The sequence below is a fragment of the Macaca mulatta genome, chromosome 19, assembly GCF_049350105.2.
Source record: "Macaca mulatta isolate MMU2019108-1 chromosome 19, T2T-MMU8v2.0, whole genome shotgun sequence".
Lineage (NCBI taxonomy): Eukaryota > Metazoa > Chordata > Mammalia > Primates > Cercopithecidae > Macaca > Macaca mulatta.
Window position 1 is genome coordinate 50,898,430 of NC_133424.1, and position 20,281 is coordinate 50,918,710.

General features: G+C 42.4%; 1 protein-coding gene across 1 annotated transcript in view; it reads left to right on the forward strand.

Moving 5' to 3' along the window:
- The window catches only part of LEUTX (leucine twenty homeobox), a 46,641-nt gene extending 33,671 nt beyond the window's left edge, over positions 1-12,970 (forward strand). Inside the window, exons 2-3 of the mRNA XM_077982772.1 lie at positions 11,193-11,344; positions 12,364-12,970. Coding sequence (XP_077838898.1) covers positions 11,276-11,344; positions 12,364-12,801 — 507 coding nt within the window. The 5' untranslated portion in view covers positions 11,193-11,275 and the 3' untranslated portion in view covers positions 12,802-12,970. The remainder of the gene's footprint in view (positions 1-11,192; positions 11,345-12,363) is intronic.
- The last annotated feature ends 7,311 nt before the right edge of the window (positions 12,971-20,281 follow it).

The following is a 20,281-nucleotide window of genomic DNA, read 5'->3' on the forward strand; positions in this document are numbered from 1 at the left end:
GTTTCAGAGTTTTGAGGCCGTTGAATGCAATTAGATTTTACAAATCTAATCAGTACAAGTAGATTTGTGAAAAGAAATCTGGAATGCCTGCTAAATTTTTATTGAAGACAGTTATTGTGTCTGCATATTTAATGATGCATAATATATGCAAAATACATGCATATTTAATGCTCAAAAGATATCTGCTTCTAGAGTGGATTAACGTTTCAGACAGTGAGACGTGGGGTCTATTGTTTTAATCTAAACAGGGATTAAGTTGATTAGATTCAGAGTTTGGTTGATTCAAGTGCTGACTGGTACACCTATTCCTATAGGGCACAGTCCTTTCAGAGCTCCAACTAAAAGTTTAACACGGAAGCTAAGCTATGAGGATGCAAAAGGATAAGGATTATACAATGGGCTTTGGTGACTTGGGGGAAAAGGCAGGAGGAGGGTGAGGGATAAAAGACTATACATTGGGTACGGTGTACACTGCTCCAGTGACGGGTGCACCAAAATCTCAGAAATCACCACTAAAGAACTTATTCATGTAAACAAAAACCACCCGTTCCCCAAAAAACTTTTGAAATAAATTTTTAGAAATAAATAAATAGACCAGGCACAGTGGCTCACACTTGTAATCCCAGCATTTTGGGAGGTTGAGGTGGGTGGATCACCCGAGGTCAGGAGTTGGCTACCAGCCTGGCCAACATGGTGAAACCCCGTCTCTACTAAAAATACAAAAAACTAGCCGGGCATCGTGGCAGACACCTGTAATCCCAGCTACTTGGGGGACTGAGGCAGGAGAATCTCTTGAACCTGGGAGGTGGAGGTTGCACTGAGCCAAGATCAGGCCACTTCACTCCAGTCTGGGTGAAAGAGCGAAACTCCACCTCAAAAAAATTTTTTAATTAATTAAATAAATACACACATACATAGACTTTGAATAATTGTCATCCAAAAATAAAATAAAACAAAATAAAAAGGATTTCCCTTTGAGGGAGCTGTCTATGAAAGGAAACATTTTAATATAAGTGATCACAAAAAGAGAAAGCACCCTCTTATTTCATATATTATTTTTTCTATTTGTTAAATATTATATTTTTGTGCTACTCTCCTAAACTATAAACCTACCAGCTCTAACTTAGTATTCTTCTCCAAGACAAAGGGTATCATTTGTAAGGAATGACAAAATCTATAGGGAATGCTAAAATGATAAATTTAATACATCAGTGTGACTTAGGTAAAGTAAAATCTTCCAGAGTCTCAAACTTTGCGTGTTATTTTCTGGTAGCTCCTGAAAGCAGTCTGAGAAGAATAAAACAGAAAAGACAAAGAATTGTTTAAAAACAAAACCTCAAAGTATAATAATAAATAAAAGCCTAACATTCCCTCCCACTTGGCAGGCACCAACCTACCATTTCTGTACACTCAGCTCCCCAAGACTGACAGAAGTTCTACTCTGCCATCACTTAAAAGTTAGCATCTAATTTACAGTACTGTTTAAATTTCCTCATTTGTCCAAAAGCATGTCCTTTATAGCTGTTTTAAAATCCATCATCCAATCAGATTTCATACATTTCATTGCTATGCTTCTTTAGTCTCTTTTGTCACCATGCTTATAGACTCAGGGTGAGGCGGGAGGCTTGCTTGACCCCAGGAGGTGAAAGCTGCAGTGAGCTGATATGGTGCCACTGCACTCCAGCATGGGCAACAGAGTGAGACCCTGTCTCAAAAAAAAAAAATCACTCTGTATTCTATAAATATAGTATGTACAATTATTCCATGTCAATTAAAAATAAAAGAGAAAAAAAGAGTCTTTACTGTATGATTCATGTATATGAAGTTCAAAAGCAGGTATTACTGATCTGCGATGACATAGTCAGGCAAGTTAGTACCATTGCATAGGCAGAGATGGAAAGAAGCTTGTGGGATGCTGGAAATATTCTGTTTCTGGATCTGGATGCTGGCTACATGGGGATGGAAAATCGCTGACATTACACTAACCACTCGTGAACTTTTCTGTATGTACATGAAACTTAGAATAAGAAAACGGAATTGCGGTTCACATGCTAGGCATGCCCGGAGCAGGCTAGTGGACAGCATCCTGTACCACCGTGTCCCATCTAAAGTGATAATATAATTCACAAATGTAGAAACATGTTCCTAATACTTCAGTGCATGCCAAAATAGGCAAACACTTGATTTACATTCAAAATCTCGCAGTAGCAAGGTCAACTACAGCCACTTTCCCCCAGGGAGAGTCCAATATTTTATTCATGTCTCCTAAACTCTTATAATGAGCAACCACCATGGGCCAGGTCCTGTGCAGGGCTCTGAGGATCACAGGGTAAGACCCACATCCTCCCTCATGGAGACCAACATTCCCAGAAAAGCCACGCAAATAAACATAGTAAGGTATGGTGACGTTCAGGGAGCTCTGCAGCACCACACAGAAGTTCTGACCTGGCCTGGGGGGGATCAGAGAAGCCTTTGATGAGAAAGTAGCAAATGAGGCCCCTGAAAGTAAGGGGAGGGTGTGCTCAAAGCAGATACAACAGCAAGAGAAGATCTTGAGAAACTGTAACTGCAAACTATTTTCAGCCTCATGCCTCAGTGGAACCTGCCTGTCAGGTGGGCACCTGGAATCTCATGCAACTTTCTCAAGGTGAGGCTATTTTTTTCTTTCATTTCTCAAGTAGCTTGTGGTAAGAAAAGTGAATTGAGGCTGGGTGCAGTGGCTCATTCCTGTAGTCCCAGCTGCTTGGGATGCTGAGGCGAGAGGATCGCTTGAGCCTGGGAGACTGAGATTGCACCACTGCACTCCAGCCTGGATGGTAGAGAGAGACCCCATCTCAAAAAAAAAAAAAAAAAAGAGAGAGAAAAGAAAAGTGAACTGAGTGTTCTGGGTCTCCCAAGGGCCCTTGAATGGCCTTGTCCTTCACTTGGAATAAAATTCAAACTTCTTCGCCTTGCTCTGACCTTGGTTGGCCTTTCCAGTTTGAGCTTTTCCCGATATTCCTCTCCACAATACACTTCAGCTACAGTGGCCTCTTAACTGCATTTGATGTTCCCTTTGCTTAGAACACTCTTCCCTCTCCTTCGATGAAAATGATACTTCCTCAGAGACGTCTTAGCTTACCTTAAAATTACTGCACATCCGCTGAATCAGTGCTGTTGGTGGCATTCATAACACCAGTAGTATCATAATCAGAACTGAGTATTGGCTTGTTTCCTGTTTTATTTCCTGCATCCCTCCCTAGAATGCCAGCACTTGGGAAGGCGGTGGTGAGTTCTATTTTTGTAAACCCCAATTTACTACTCACTGGAACAAATCTTAACAGAGCGGGCATTCGAATAATTAAGTGAACAAATGAAGAAGTGTCAGGGGTGTTTTAACGTTAAGCTCTGCAAAATTCCCTGCTATTGGGGAGGTCATACCCTTTGAATATATCACCCTCTTTCCTCCTCATTAGTGCCACAGGGCAACCCCAGGGACTGTTTCTAAAATTTATATGGAAAATTAGAGGCCCACTTTATCTTTTCCAGTAGGATTTGGGAGTTTCTACCCTTGACCGTGTTAGACGTCTTCCTGAATTTTATTCCTGTAAAAGACAGATGGGGCCAGGTGAAATGGCTCACTTCTGTAATCCCAACACTTTGGCAGGCCAAGGCTGGATGATCTCTTGAGCCCAGAAGTTGAAGGCTGCAGTGAGCTATGATGGCACTGCTGCACTCTAGTCTGGGCAACAGTGAGACTCTAAAACAAAACATAAAAAGACACAGATGGGTCCTTCAATCATTTGGCCTTCAGGCTACCCACAATGTTCCCAGAGCCAGAGTTCTTTCACTTGTCCAAGTCTTCTCCAAACCAACCTGGTGGGGGTGTGGAGGTTGAGGGAGAGGACAGAATTAGGGGTTAGTATGAGACAGGCCAAGACCAGAGTCCCATCTCTACTTCAGAAAGCTTGGGTCCACATTGAATGTGCGGAGGCCACATCTCATGAACAGAGACTAGATCTGTCTCATCCACCAAATTCCACTCACCCCACAAATAAGACCCATCATGGAGAAGAACGTTACAGGGAGGAATAAATAAATGAGTTAATAGGGTGCCTGAAAGGTGGAGAAAATGAGTAACAGAGGGACAGAGAGGGATGCTCAGAGGAAAGAGGGAAGCATGATTCCTTTTAAAATGCAATTTGTATTTTAAGTTTCCTTGCTGAGAACTAGTTATGGGCTCGCAACTACCCCCAAATCCATGCTCAAAAGAAGATGTAAGATCCTCTATGGTTTAGGCTCTGCCAAGTTCTTCGCCATCATCCCTTGCTGTCGCGACTGGAAGAGGTTGGACCGAGATGGGCAGGTGAAGGGCTTAACCTTCCATCATCCCAAACTCCTAGCAGGATGCCTCCTGCTGTGCTCCAAGCCGCCCACACACAGGGCACTTCCTTCACCTTCTGAATTTGAGTCATCTTACCAACTTATTTTTCTCTCAGTGCCTTGTTTATTTACTCATTGATCCCAAGTGACATTTTTGAACATTTTATCCATTTTCTGTTCACTCCACTTTCCTTTATTTTCTTCCACTCTCTGGGGTCAGGGATCAGCCTTGAATCACAGTTTTATTCCCAGTGCCCTACACAGCATCAGGCTAGAATAGGTTCTCAATAAACAGATATTGAATGGATTACTGGAGGGCGTGGTATTAGGGTAGGACAGGGTGGGGACATGATTACATTAAAATGTTGCTTAAATAAGCGGGTCTTTTAGCCCAGCAGTCACATAGAGTCAGCTCGGGAGCTCTGCAGCACACAGCTGATCGAACCCGCTCATTTCTAGAGGACACCATGCTGGGTAAGCTGGGCAAAGGCAAGAGACTCGGGTTTGAATGATTGGGTTGCAGACAAATCAAGTGAGAGGTGTGGGACCTTGTGGTGGCTTCTGGGCTTTGTCAACCCTAGGTAGAAACCACTGGGTTTAGAAACCACTGGGTAAATTTCGAAACCACTGGGTTATACCAACAAGGATTGTTTGAAAAACAATTTGCAATGGGACTCTAGCAACTTGGGAGTTTGTTTCTCCACATCTCTTTTTTAAAGAGGTGGGGTCTTCGTATGTTGCCCAGGCTGGCCTGCAGCTCCTAGGCTCTAGTGATCCTCCCACCTCACCCTCAGGAGTAGCTGGGATTTATAAGTGTGTGCCACCACGGCCAGCTAATTTTTAGATTTTTTGCAGAGACAGGATCTCACTCTGTTGCCTGAGCTCATCTTAAACTCCCATCCTTTTTAATGCCTGCTACTCTCATACTTTTTAAATGTCAGTCCATTGATGGGTATAAAATAGTACATGATCTTTAATTACCTGTTCTTTGTTAACCAGTGTGATTGAATCTGTTCACTCTATTTTAAAGGCCATTCTGTTTTTCCCTTATGCTAGTTTTTGTATTTATATCATTTCCCAGTTTTTTTGTTTGTTTGTTTGTTTTTTTGGTTTTCTTTTTTTTGAGACGGAGTCTCGCTCTGTTGCCCAGGCTGGAGTGCAGTGGCCGGATCTCAGCTCACTGCAAGCTCCGCCTCCCGGGTTTACGCCATTCTCCTGCCTCAGCCTCCCGAGTAGCTGGGACTACAGGCGCCCGCCACTACGCCCGGCTAGTTTTTTTGTATTTTTAGTAGAGACGGGGTTTCACCGTGTTAGCCAGGATGGTCTCGATCTCCTGACCTCGTGATCCGCCCGTCTCGGCCTCCCAAAGTGCTGGGATTACAGGCGTGAGCCACCGCACCCGGCCTATTTCCCAGTTTTTAGCATGTTTTTTTCTCAAGGTTTAGTAGAATATTTTTGTTGTCTTCTAGACACTAATAATTTATCTCTTATATGTGTTGCAAATATCCCAGCCTGGTTTGTGTTTTTCAATTCACTTATGAGTACTACTGTACCAATATTCTAAAAGTTGTCTTTGTGATATTTATCAACATTTTCCTTTTATAATTGTACTTGTAAAGCATAGTTTAGAAGTGTATTACTGGCTGGGCGCAGTGGCTCACACCTGTAATTCCAATACTTTCGGATGCCAAGGCGGGCAGATCACTTGAGGCCAGGAGTTGGAGACCACCCTGGACAACATGGCAAAACCCTGTCTCTACTAAAAATACAAAAATTAGCCGGGCATAGTGGAACGTGCCTGTGGTCCGAGCTACTTGGGAGGCTGAGACACAAGAATTGCTTGAACCTGGGAGGCAGAGGTTGCAGTGATCTGAGATTGCACCATTGCACTCCAGCCTGGGCAACAGAGCAAGATTCTGTCTAAAAAAAAAAAAAAAAAAAAAAAAAAAGGTGTATTTCTTGGCTGGGGACATAAATGTAATTTTACTTCTATTTTAACTTCTTAAAATTATTTGATTCTAATAGAAAAATTATGCATCAACAAGTTCACTTATTAAAACTTGTACCTGGTTCTTCTAATACATTTTCCTATTGTTTAATACTAAACTCACAAAAATACTAGTTAGTCAATTTTACATATTGACCTCTTAGCTTGGTAGATGATTTTAAACTCAAAGCCACATCCTTCATTGATTTTACCTCCTATAACTTATCAATGTGCAGTGATGCTTTTCTAAAGACCAATAGAATTCTAACTACCATCCTTTGAATGGAAATTCTACTTCCCTTTAGAAGCTTCTGGAACTTTCTACATATTCCTGGTATTCTGAAGTTTTTGCAACAATTACCCTTTTGTTCATTTATTGTGCTCATCGTGGAATAGCTTCAGTCTGGAACCCCTGTGCCTCATCTCTCAAATCTTGAATTTTTAAAATAAATATTTTCATGATACTCTGAAACTTTTTTAGTCACATAAATATTGCTAGTGTTGGACATCCCTGAGCAGAGATCTTATTATTTTCCGATTTTTTCACTCTTTTTGTTCACTTTTATATATTTTTTCTACTTCCTGGAACAGCTTTGTCTTCCAACTCTTCTACTATTGCCTAAGGGTTTCTTTTTAGCTATTGATTTCAAAGAACATTTGTCTTATCAGAGTTTCCTTTCTTTTCAAGACTATCTTGATGTATAAGTGCAATATCTTTTATTTATCTGAGAATATTAATTTTAACATTTATAGATTTTATTTTTATTTATTTATTTATTTATTTTTTTGAGGCAGTATTTCACTCTGTCTCCCAGGCTGGAGTGCAGTGGTGTGATCTCAGCTCACTGCAACCTCCACCTCCCAGGTTCAAGTGATTCTCCTGCCTCAGCTTCCAAAGTAGCTGGGATTACAGGTGCCTGCCACCATGCCTGGCTAATTTTTTTTTGTATTTTTAGTAGAGAGGGGGTTTCACCCTGTTGGCCAGGCTGGTTTTGAACTCCTGATCTCAAGTGATCCACAAAGTGCTAGGATTACAGGCATGAGCCAATGTGCCCAGCCTTATTTCTTTTCTTAAGAAAAAAATGTGTTTGCTTGCTGCTTTCCTCCTCTTCCCCCTCTTTTCTTTTTCTCTTCCACCTTCCCTTTCTTTTTTCTCTCTTTGTCTCTGTATCTCCCTCTCTCTCTTTCTTGCTGTCCCCCTTCTGTTTGAGGATTCTTCTTCAATGTCCTGTAAATTTTTGTTCTCCCTTTGTGTCTAAACAAATGCTGAGACGCTAAGAGAAACCCGTGTGCTTGATCACTTGTCTTCACTGTGCGATGACTGGGCAGCATGTTGGCTTTTTTTTCCCCCCAATGTATTTGTATGAGGAATAAGAGCATCCTGAAAATAGAATCTTTCATATAAAATAGATGACCATGAGAATCAGGTTTTACTAGATGATGAGGTCTTACTTACATTCCAAACCACAGTAAAAACTCCCATTCTGCACTAATACAGTTTGTATATTTGTCCCTTCCAAATCTCATGTTGAAATGTGCACCCCAGTGTTGGAGGTGGGCCCAGTGGGAGGGGTTTGGATCATGGGGGCAGATCCCTCTGAATGGCTTAGTGCCATCCTCATGGTAATGAGTGAGTTCTCTGTCTCTGAGTTCACACAAGAGCTGGTTGTTTAAAAGAGTCTAGGACCTTCCCCTGCTCTCTCTTACTCCCACTCTCACCATGTGACACCTTGGCTCCCCTTCACTTTCTGTCATGAGTGGAAGCTTCCTAAGGCCCTCACCAGGAGCAGATGCCAGCACTATGCTTGGTGTATAGCCTGCAGAGCTGTGAGCCAATTAATTCCTCTTTTCTCATTTACCCAGTTTTAGGTATTCCTTTATAAATGCAAAATGGACTAACACATGCACCAAGCCTGTAATTAACAGACTTACTTCTTTGGTTACTCACGTCTTCCCTAAAGGAGTGAACTTTCTAGGACCGTGTTACTGTTAAAGATACAGAGGCAAACAGTATAAGTGTAGTGATGCTGCCAAAGTCACAGAGCTAGTAAATGAGAATCGACATTCATTCTCAGGTCACTAAGCTTGATATCTGCTTCCTACTGACTCCATTAATAAATGGTCAAACCAATAGCTTCAGGGTCTCACAGGCCAACCAACACAGACAGAAGTGCCACTGAGTCTATGACCGGTTAGGATAATAGAGCCTCAAATACTCTATGAATCTTATAAACTCATATAAACCTGGTGTCAACATCATGCCACTATTCTATTCTATCTCAGTAAGGACTCAACCAAATCTCATCTTGAATTGTAGCTCCCATAATTCCCATGCGTTGTGGGAGGGACCCGGTGGGAGACAACTGAATCATGGGGCGGTTTCCCCCATATTGTGCTCATGGTAATGAATAAGTCTCATAAGATCTGATGGTTTTATAAGAGGTTTCTCCTTTTGCTTAGCTCTCATTCCCTCCCCTGCCTGCCACCATGTAAGATGTGGCTTTGCTCCTCCATGCCTTTCACCATGATTGTGAGGCCTCCCCAGCCATGTGGAGCTGTGAGTCCATTAAACTTCTTTCCTTTATAAATTACTCAGTTTCAGGTATGTCTTTATTAGCAGCATGAGAAACAGAAAGATGCCCCCAAGTTGCCAGGAAAACAAATTGGTGCCCAACGTCATGGAGAAGTTGATGTTCCTCCTCCAGGGGCTGTAAGATGAGGCCACAGAAATAAGCTTATCCCATTTGTGGCTTAAAAATGTGTCCTGCTCAGTGGAAGTTGGCACTGGTTTTCTAGGAATGCAGATGCGGAACCCTCCCAGCAAGAGGGTGAGAAGTGGGTCTCGTGAGTCAAATGTTTAGCCGAAGCTCTTGATTCCCAGGTCAAGCTCAGGAAAGAAGCTTACCTTTGGACTATATATATTTGCATTCTAATAAAACATTTTTAAATTTTTTTGTATTTGCATAGGTTATTGGGGAACCAGTGGTGTTTGGTTACATGAGTAAGTTCTTTAGTGGTGATTTGTAAGATTTTGGTGCGCCCATCACCCGAGCAGTATACGCTGCACTGCATTTGTAGTCTTTTATCCCTCACCCCCTTCTCACCCTTTCCCCTGAGTCTCCAAATTCCACTGTGTCATTCTTATGCCTTTGCATCCTCATAGCTTAGATCCCACTTATGAGTGAGAACATACGATGATTGGTTTTCCATTCCTGAGTTGCTTCACTTAGAATAATGGTCTCCAATCCCATCCAGGTTGTTACAAATATCATTAATTCATTTTTATGGCTGAGTAGCATTCCATCATATAATTTATATATATTATAATACTTATATTATTATAATTATATAATTATAATTATATACAATATAATTTATATACATTATATATTAATTATATATATACACATACACACACCACAGTTTATCCACTCGTTGGTTGATGGACATTTGGGTTGCATTTTTACAATTGCTAATTGTGCTGCTATAAACACACATGTGAAAGTATCTTTTTCGTATAATGGCTTCTTTTCCTCTGGGTAGATACCCAGTAGTGGGATTGCTGGATCAAATGGTAGTTCTACTTATAGTTCTGGAAGGAATCTTTGCACTGTTTTCCATAGTGGTTGTACTAGTTTACATTCCCACCAGCAGTGAAGTGTTCCCTGTTCACCACATCCATGCCAACATCTATTTTTTTTTTATTATGGCCATTCTTGTGATTGTGATTTGCATTTTCTTAATCATTTGTGATGTTGAGCATTTTTTCCATATGTTTGTTGGCCATTTGTATATCTTTTAAGAATTATCTATTAATGTCCTCAGCCCACTTTTTGATGGAATTGTTTGGTTTTTTCTTGCTAATTTGTTTGAGTTTGTTGCAGATTCTGGATATTAGTCCTTTGTCAAATGTATAGATTGTGAAGATTTTCTTCTAGTCTGTGGGTTGTGTGTCTACTCTGCTGGCTGTTCATTTTGCTAAGCAAAAGCTCTTTAGTTTAATTAAGTCCTAGCTATTTATCTTTGTTTTTATTGCATTTGCTTTTGGGTTCTTGGTCATTGTGTTGCTATCTCATTTCTTAGGTCTAGTACACATAAGGGCGTCCATTGTCTCCTAAAGTTTTGATTATTTTTTATTTATGCTCTCTATTTCACTGAAGATTTCTCCCCTAATTTCTTGTATCTTTTTTTTTTTTTTTAATTTCCTTAAATTGGGCTTCACTTTTTTCTGGTGCTTCCTTGATTAGCTTAATAACTGACCTTCTGAATTCTTTTTCAGGAATGTCAGGGATTTCTTCTTGGTTTGGATCCATTGCTGGTGAACTAATGTGATTTTGGGGGATGTTAAAGAACCTTGTTTTGTCGTATTACCAGATTTGGTTTTCTGGTTCCTTCTCATTTGTGTAGGCTCTGTCAGAGGGAAGGTCTAGGGCTCAAGGCTGTTGTTTAGATTTTTTTGCCCTTGATGTAGTACTCTCCCTCTTTTCCTCTGAATTTTTTTTTTTTTTTTTTTGAGAGGGAGTCTCGCTCTGTCGCCCAGGCTGGAGTGCAGTGGCCGGATCTCAGCTCACTGCAAGCTCTGCCTCCTGGGTTTACGCCATTCTCTGCCTCAGCCTCCCGAGTAGCTGGGACTACAGGCGCCCGCCACCTCGCCCGGCTAGTTTTTTGTATTTTTTAGTAGAGACGGGGTTTCACCGTGTTAGCCAGGATGGTCTCGATCTCCTGACCTCGGGATCCGCCAGTCTCAGCCTCCCAAAGTGCTGGGATTACAGGCTTGAGCCACCGCGCCCGGCCCTCTTCTGAATTTTTTTTAATGAAAGTCTTTTGTCTGTTCCCTCTGCAGAAAGGCCAAGGCGAGAGCGTAGGCAACGCACAAGATTTCTCTCCAAACAACTCACAGCATTGAGAGAAGTGCTTGCAAAGACCATGCACCCAAGTTTGGTTACCATGGGGAAACTGGCTTCAACGCTACAACTCGATCTATCCGTAGTAAAGGTCTGTTCCCAAGTGTGTCTGTAGGTAGCACACCTAACCCAGAGCTTCACACACACTTTTGATCACCGTTATAACAATTCCTATTTATTGGCAATTGCTATGTGTAAGGACAAATGTTAAGCACTTTATATTTTTATTGTCATGAGCACCCACTTTACTGAGGAACACTAAAGCTCACATAGAAGAGCTGTCTTCCAAGCATTATAAACATAAGAGTTGGAATTTGAACCCAGACCTTTCCAACTCCAGACCCACCATGCTACACAGGACTCTTTGAAGCTGGATCTCAGATACTCCCATTCGGGTCTGTTCTTGCGTATTCAGGGTGGGTTCTGAGGATGATCACAGTCATCCAGATATCTGTCACTAAGTTCCCACAAAGTATTCGGGGGAGAACACCTGGATGAACACTGAAGACAACCCAAGCTAAACTCTCACCCCATACTCTGACTTTAAAATACTTTCTCTGGGCACCAGGCATGGTGGCTCACACTTGTAATCCCAGCAATTTGGGAGGTGGAGGCAGGAGGATTGCTTGAGCCCAGTTCAAGACCAGCCTGGGCAACATAGTAAGACCATGTCTCTACAAAAAAAAAAAAAATTAAAAATTAACCAGGCCTGGAGGCACATGGCTATAGTCCCGGCTACTTGGGAGACTGAGCTAGGAGGATTGTTTAAGCCCAGGAGTTCAAGGCTGCAGTGAGCTATGATTGCACCACTGCACTCCAGGCTGGGTGACAGAGTAGTACCTTGTCTCAAAGAAAAAAAAAATACACCACTAATACAAACACCCTTCTATTTAATACATCATGATCTAAGTCATATTCCACCCATTGTTAGTACAATCCTACCCCCACTTTTCCCTTGAAACCCAGGACAGCAGAGGATAGAAAGAGCTTGCCTTGTTCCAATAAATGTGAGACTAACTCTCACTCCAAAAAACCAAATTCCTAAGGAACATGAGGATGCCCCTTTATACTCAACCTCCATTATTGACCTCCCTACTCCTCCCTCCCCAGATTTGGTTCAAGAACCAGCGTGCCAAATGGAAGAGGCAGCAGCGGCAGCGAATGCAGCCATGGCCATCACTAGGACCATCAAACCAGACCCTTTCAGTGAAGGAGGAGGAGACTCCCTCAGCTATAACTACTGCAAACATTCAACCAGTAAGTCCCAGAATCTCTGATGCAAATGACCATGGTCTCCATGAGCCTTCTGATATCAAGAATCCGGGAGGAGCCGGCGCCTCTGTGAGGGATTCATCCTGGGACTCTCGGGCACATGACATTGAACAGATATGTCTGGGGGCTTCAAATCCTCCTTGGGCCTCCACTGTCTGTGAAATAGATGAATTTGTAAAGATCTACGACTTGCCAGGGGAAGATGACACCAGCAGCCTAAATCAGTATCTTTTTCCAGTATGCCTTGAGTATGACCAGCTCCAATCTTCAGCGTAACTTCTTACACATAGCTTCTAGGGGAGGTCTGTGATCTGATCCACTGAAACATATTTCCAAACATCTTTAATGGGTTGAGCCCAGTCTAAGTAGATCCAGGGCTGGGAATTTATCTTTTTCTGTTAAAAAACCCAAAAAAACCAAAAAAACAAAAACAAAAAACAATAAAGGAACTCCCCTACCTTTCATCACTGCCTGCATTTTCTGAACTCCATTTGAGTGCCTTCTCACCCAAATTTCAGCATTAAAAAGCGTCATCAGAGAAGGGACGCCAGGAACACAGTGACGTAGGAGGTTCCTGACTCTGATGCACTGAATAAACATCTAGGCCTGGATCGTTTGTCTCTGGAAGAAAGTCAGAAGTGAGTTGAGAGACTCTTACACACCAGGCAACTAAGAAAATGTCTTATCAGTCCAGGCGCGGGGGCTCACGCTTGTAATCCCAGCCTTTTGGGAGGCCGAGGTGGGCAGATCACGAGGTCAGGAGCTCAAGACCATCCCGGCTAACACGGTGAAACCCCATCTCTACTTGAAATACAAAAAACTAGCTGGGTGTGGTGGCAGGCGCCTGTAGTCCCAGCTACTCAGGAGGCTGAGGCAAGAGAATTGCTTGAACCCAGGAGGTAGAGGTTGCATGAGCCAAGATTGCACCACTGCACTCCAACCTGGGTGACGTGACAGTGCAAGACTCCATCTCAGAAAAAAAGAAAAAAAAGAAAAAAATGTCTTATCAAACAAGCAGGAAAAGCTGAAGCACTCGGAAATACTAAACCCACTCTGGGCACTGAGCCATACAATCAGGAAGGAATCCCCAGTTCCCAGCTTCTCCCCAACGAGAGAAGGGGTGACCCACACATATAGCACCCTAACTGTTGATGGTTAAGTTCCTAACGAGCCTGCATCAGGGAGTTGACTAGGTAGGTAAACTACAGACTTCCAAGAGCCTGAACAGAAGCTAGGTGCCACCCAAGCCTTCAGCCCAGCTCAGACCGGCAATAAATCCAGGTCTCTCCATTCCTCCTGGAAGAAGTTTGTCCACACATTGAACACCCCAACTTTTAGACCTGCACTCAAAGGACTGCATCCTAAACCCCCTAGCTCTGGAAATGGAAGGGATTAAGCATATGTGAGTCTCCCTAGCTCACAGAAGAAAAAGGTGGTTTTAAGCAGGCACACAAGCACTTCAAGACTAGCCTTCCTCCGCCTCACTCCCCCAACCGGAGCAGTGCAGAGAAGGGGTCAAAATGCACAGCTCCCAGTTTCTCAGAAAGGATTTGCCAGCACACTCTTCCAGCTGCTGCTTGATAGTCATGCTTTTAACCAGCCTGTATCTGGAAGTGAACCGGACAGACAAATGCTGGACCCCTGGGAGCCTGAATGGGAGTTCAGACACTGCCCAAGCCTTTGGCCCTTGCTTGCTCCAGTGGTAAGTCTATAGACTCTCCCTGGAGGGAGTTCTTCCACGCAGTGAGCACCCAAACTTTTGCAGCTTCCACTGCATCCTAAATCACCTATCTCTGGGAACTGAAGGAATTTGACATTCGCTAGTCTCCCCGGATCACAGCAAAGAGGTGATTTTAAACTGATGCACAAGCATTTCCAGGAGATGAGAATAGTCCCAGGAGCCTGAGGCTGAACACACCCAGCTGGCCACCACTACCACCTCAGGCGGCATCTACTTGCATGTGCCACTTATGGGCCTGGAGACTGGCCTGCTCAGCCCATTGCAGCCATCACCAACACTAGCACCAGCTGACTGGGAGCTAGATTGTCCTGCCAATATTACTGCCATTGCCCATGCCACCCTTGCTACCCAGTGGCCCCAGGAACTACGCACCTACCTGGCCCATGGCTGGCAATACCAGCACCCAAGCAAGCCACCTGGAAGCCTGGGAATTGGCCCACCTGAACCTGCTAAGACCTGTGCCAGCATACACCATCCTGGGGCTCAAGGACAGGCATACTTGGCCCACCACTGCCACCGCTGGGCTCGAAAACCGGCCCACCTGACATCTCCTATCCCTGGAAAAGATTCACAGTCTCCACTAACGACCGCACCTTAAGCCACAGAGGAAATAACACTACTGATGTTGCTTTCAGCCAAATAAATCATACAGAGGCTATACCTGGATAAAGAATTCAAAATAATGATATTAAAGAAGCTCAGTGAGATACAAAAGAACTCAGAAAAATAATACAAACAAATTAGAAAAACAATTTAGGATATGAATGAGAAATTTACCAAAGAGGTAGACATTAAAAAGAACCACACAAATTCTGGAAATGACTTCATTGAATGAAGTACAAAATCTATTTGAAAGCTTCAATAAAAGACTAAATTAAGTAGAAAAAAGAATTTCAGAACTTAAAGCCACATCTTTTGAAATAACCCAGGAAGGCAAAAATAAAAAAGAATTTAAAAAGAATGATAAACGCCTTCATGACATATGATACCATAAAGCAACCAAATTTTCAAATTATTGGGGTCCCAGCAGGCAAAGAGGGAGAAAAGGGTAAGAAAGTCTATTTAATAAAATAATGGGCCAGGCACGGTGGCTCATGCCTGTAATCCCAGCACTTTGGGAGGCCGAGGCAGGTGGAGCACCTGAGGTCAAGTGTTCAAGACCAGCCTAGCCAACATGGTGAAACCCGGTCTCTAGTAAAAATACAAAAATTAGCTGGGTGTGGTGGTACACGCTTGTAGTTCCAACTACTTGGGAGGCTGAGGCAGGAGAATTGCTTGAACTCAGGAGCCAGAGGTTCCAGTGAGCCGACATTGCACCACTGCACTCCAGCCTGGCAACAGAGCGAGACCCCATCTAAAAACAACAACAACAAAAAATGTGATTTATACACAATGGATTTTTTTTTTAATACTTTAAGTTCTAGGGTACATGTGCATAACATGCAGGTTTGTTACATATGTATACTTGTGCCATGTTGGTGTGCTGCACCCATCAACTCGTCAGCACCCATCAACTCGTCATTTACATCAGGTATAACTCCCAATGCAATCCCTCCCCGCTTCCCCCTCCCCATGATAGGCCCTGGTGTGTGATGTTCCTCTTCCCGAGTCCAAGTGATCTCATTGTTCAGTTCCCACCTATGAGTGAGAACATGCGGTGTTTGGTTTTCTGTTCTTGTGATAGTTTGCTGAGAAATTATGGTTTCCAGCTGCATCCGTGTCCCTACAAAGGACACAAACTCATCCTTTTTTATGGCTGCATAGTATTCCATGGTGTATATGTGCCACATTTTCTTAATCCAGTCCGTCACTGATGGACATTTGGGTTGATTCCAAGTCTTTGCTATTGTGAATAGTGCTGCAATAAACATACGTGTGCATGTGTCTTTATAGCAGTATGATTTATAATCCATTGGGTATATACCCAGTAATGGTATGGCTGGGTCATATGGTACTTCTAGATCTAGATCTTGAGGAATCGCCATACTGTTTTCCATAATGGTTGAACTAGTTTACAATCCCACCAACAGTGTAAAATGTTCCTATTTCTCCACATCCTCTCCAGCACCTGTTGTTTCCTGACTTTTTAATGATTGCCATTCTAACTGGTGTGAGATGGTATCTCATTGTGGTTTTGATTTGTATTTCTCTGATGGCCAGTGATGATGAGCATTTTTTCATGTGTCTGTTGGCTGCATGAATGTTTTCTTTTGAGAAATGTCTGTTCATATCCTTTGCCCACTTTTTGATGGGGTTTTTTTTTCTTGTAAATTTGTTTGAGTTCTTTGTAGGTTGTGGATATTAGCCCTTTGTCAGATGAGTAGATTGCAAAAATTTTCTCCCATTCTGTAGGTTGCCTGTTCACTCTGATGGTAGTTTCTTTCGCTGTGCGGAAGCTCTTTAGTTTAATTAGATCCCATTTGTCAATTTTGGCTTTTGTTGCCGTTGCTTTTGGTGTTACACAATGGATTTATACACAATTTGGCCATTAAAAAAGTATTAATAAAGAATGAAATCCTGTCATTTGCAATATAGATGAGCCTAAAGGACATTATGTTAAATGAAATAAACCAGACACAGAAAGACAAATACCACATGATCTCATACACATGTGGAATCCTAAAAAGCGGACCCTACGCCTTACTCCTGCAAGAATGGCCACAATAAAAAAATAACAAAATCAAAGATCAAAAAGTCAAAAAATAATGGGTGTTGTGCATGTGATGAAAAGGGAACACTTTTGCACTCTTGGTGGGAATGTAAACTAGTACACCCACTAGAGAAAACAGTGGAGATTCCTTAAAGGACAAAAAGTAGATTTACCATTTGATCCAGCAATCCCACTACTGGGTATCTGCTTAGAGGAAAATAAGTCATTATACAAAAGAGATACTTGCACACACATGTTTATAGCAACACAATTCACAATTACAAAATTATAGAACCAGCCCAAATGTCCATCAATCAACAAGTGGATAAAGAAAATGTGATATATAGATAGATAGATGATAGATAGATAGATACATACATACATACATATATTATTCCATGGTATGTGATATATATATATATGTGTGTGTGTGTGTGTGTATATATATATATAGAGAGAGAGAGAGAGAGAGAGACATACCACGGAATACTATTCAGCCATAAAAAGAAAATGAAATAATGGCATTTGCAGCAACCTGGATGGATTGGAGACCATTATTCTAACTGAAGTAACTCAGGAATGGAAAACCAAACGTCATACTTTCTCACTTTTAAGTGGGAGCTAAGCTATGAGGATGCAAAGGCATAAGAATGACACAATGGACTTTGGGGACTCAGGGGAAGGGTGAGGGATAAAAGACTACAAATATGGTGCAGTGTATACTGCTCAGGTGATGGGTGCGCCAAAATCTCAGAAATCATCACTTAACAAATTATTCATGTAACCAAACACCACCTGTTCCCCCAAATACCTATTGAAATAAAAATAATGAAAATAAACAAGTCTGGGCATGGTGGCTCATGCCTGTAATCTCAGCACTTTGAGACGTCAAGGTGGGTGGATCACCTGAGGTCAGGAGTTCGAGACCAGCCTGGCCAACATGGCGAAACCCCATCTTTACTAAAAATACCAAAAAATTAGCTGGGCATGGTGGCGGGCACCTGTAATCCCAGCTACCCAGGAGGCTGAGGCAAGAGAATCGCTTGAACCCGGAAGGCAGAGGTTGCAGTGAGCCAAGATCGCACCATTGCACTCCAGACTGGGCAACAAGAGGGAAACTCCGTCTCAAAATAAATAAATAAATAAATGAATAAATAAATAACAAAAAATAAAATTTGAAAAAATAAATAAATACTTTTTTTTTTTTTTAAAGTGGACCTCATAGAAGTAGAGAGTAGAAAGGTGGTTAAAAGAATCTGGGGTTGTTGGGGGTAAGTTGGGAAGACGTTGGTCAAAGCATAATTACATTTAGATAGAAGGAATAAGTTCAAGAGACCTATTGGACAGCATCATGACTATAATTAATGGTGATTTATTGCATTCTTGAAAAACACTAAGAGAGTAGATGTTAGGTGTTCTCACTACAAAATAATAATAGTAATAATAATAACTACGTGAGGTAACGCATTTCTTTAAATTAGCTAGATTTGGCCAGGTGCGGTGGCTCACGCCTGCAATCCCAGCACTTTGGGAGGCTGAGGCGGGAGGATCACCTGAGGTCGAGAGTTCAAAGACCAGCCTGACCAACATGGAGAAACCCCGTCTCTACTAAAAATACAAAATTAGCCAGGCATGGTGGCACATGCCTGTAATCCCAGCTACTTAGGAGACTGAGGCAGGAGAATCGCTTGAACTCTGGAGGCGGAGGTTGCGGTGAGCCGAGATTGCCCATTGCACTCCAGCCTGGGCAACAAGAGCGAAACTCCGTCTCAATAAATAAATAAATAAATAAATAAATAAATAAATAAACAAGCTAGATTTAACCTTTCCACAATATATACATACTTCAAAACATTATATTGTACAAGATAAAGTCATACAATTTTTTAAAAAACAAATAAATTTAGAAGAAAATGGTAGGGAAAAGTGTTAGGGGCTGAGTGGTATATGGGAACTACATACTACCTGCTCAATTTTCTGTAAGCTTCAAACTGCTCCAAAAAATAATGTCTGTTGCCAGGCGCAGTGGCTCACGCCTGTAATCCCAGTACTTTGGGAGGCCAAGGTGGTTTGGTCACCTGAGGTCAGAAGTTCAAACCAACCTGGCCAACATGGTAAAACCCCATCTCTACTAAAAATACAAAATTAGTCGGGCAGAGTGGCGCATGTCTGTAATCCCAGCTACTTGGAAGGCTGAGGCAGGAGAATCACTTGATCTTAGGAGGCAGAGGTTGCAGTGAGCCAAGATCGCGCCATTGCACTCCAGCCTGGACAACAGGAGTGAAACTCCATCTAAAAAATTATAATAATAATGTAATAATGTCTTAATTAAAAAAAAAAATGTCTAGCTCAGCCAGGCGCCGTGGCTTATGCCTGTAATCCCAGCACTTTGGGAGGCGGAGGCGGGTGGATCACGAGATCAGGAGTTGGAGACCAGCCTGACCTATATGATGAAACCCCGTCTCTACCAAAAAAAAAAAAAAAATTCACCAGGTGTGGTGGCATGCGCCTGTAGTCCCAGCTACTCCAGAGGCTGAGGCAGAAGAATCACTTAAACCCAGGAGGTGGAGGTTGCAGTAAGCCAAGGTCATGCCACTGCACTCCAGCCTGGGTGACAGAGCAAGACTCTGTCTCAAAATAAATAAATACGTAAAAATAAAACTGTCTAGCTTGATCTTAAAGGAATGAATGATTCCCTAAGAGAACTTAGTGAGGGCTGGAGGCCTTGAGTTCCCCCAGCCAATCCCAGGAATTAACTGTAAAAGTCACTACTCACCTTTGCAAAATTCAACTTGATCAGGGACCTCTCCTTTAGTTTTAGAAAGAAGCAGCAAGAACCTTTAAATAATTAATAAGCAAGTGACTGATGTGAAGAAACGCTGAGGCTCTAAAGCTGGAAGGAACAGAGACTGGACTATTCTCTGAACATCTAAGTCTATGCAGCTATAAACAAGAAGAAGGTAAAGCTGCAGGGGCTGACCTGGAAGCCCCAAGATGTATGGATAAACCAGGATGGCAGCAGCTGCGGAACTGTGAGGTGCAGCGGTCCCCAACGTTTTGGGCACCAGGAACCAGTTTTGGGGAAGATAATTTTTCCACAGACGGCAGCAGTGGGGTGGGTGGGGTGGGGGATTCTTTGGGTATGATTCAAGCATATTACATTTATTGTGCACTTTATTTCTATTATTATTACATTATAATATATCATCAAATAATTATACAACTCACCATAATGTCAAATCTAATGGGAGCCCTGAACTTGTTTTCCTGCAACTAGATGGTCCCATGTGGGGGTGATGGGACACAGTGACAGATCTTCAGGCATTCGATTCTCATAAGGAGCACGCAACCTAGATCCCTCGAAT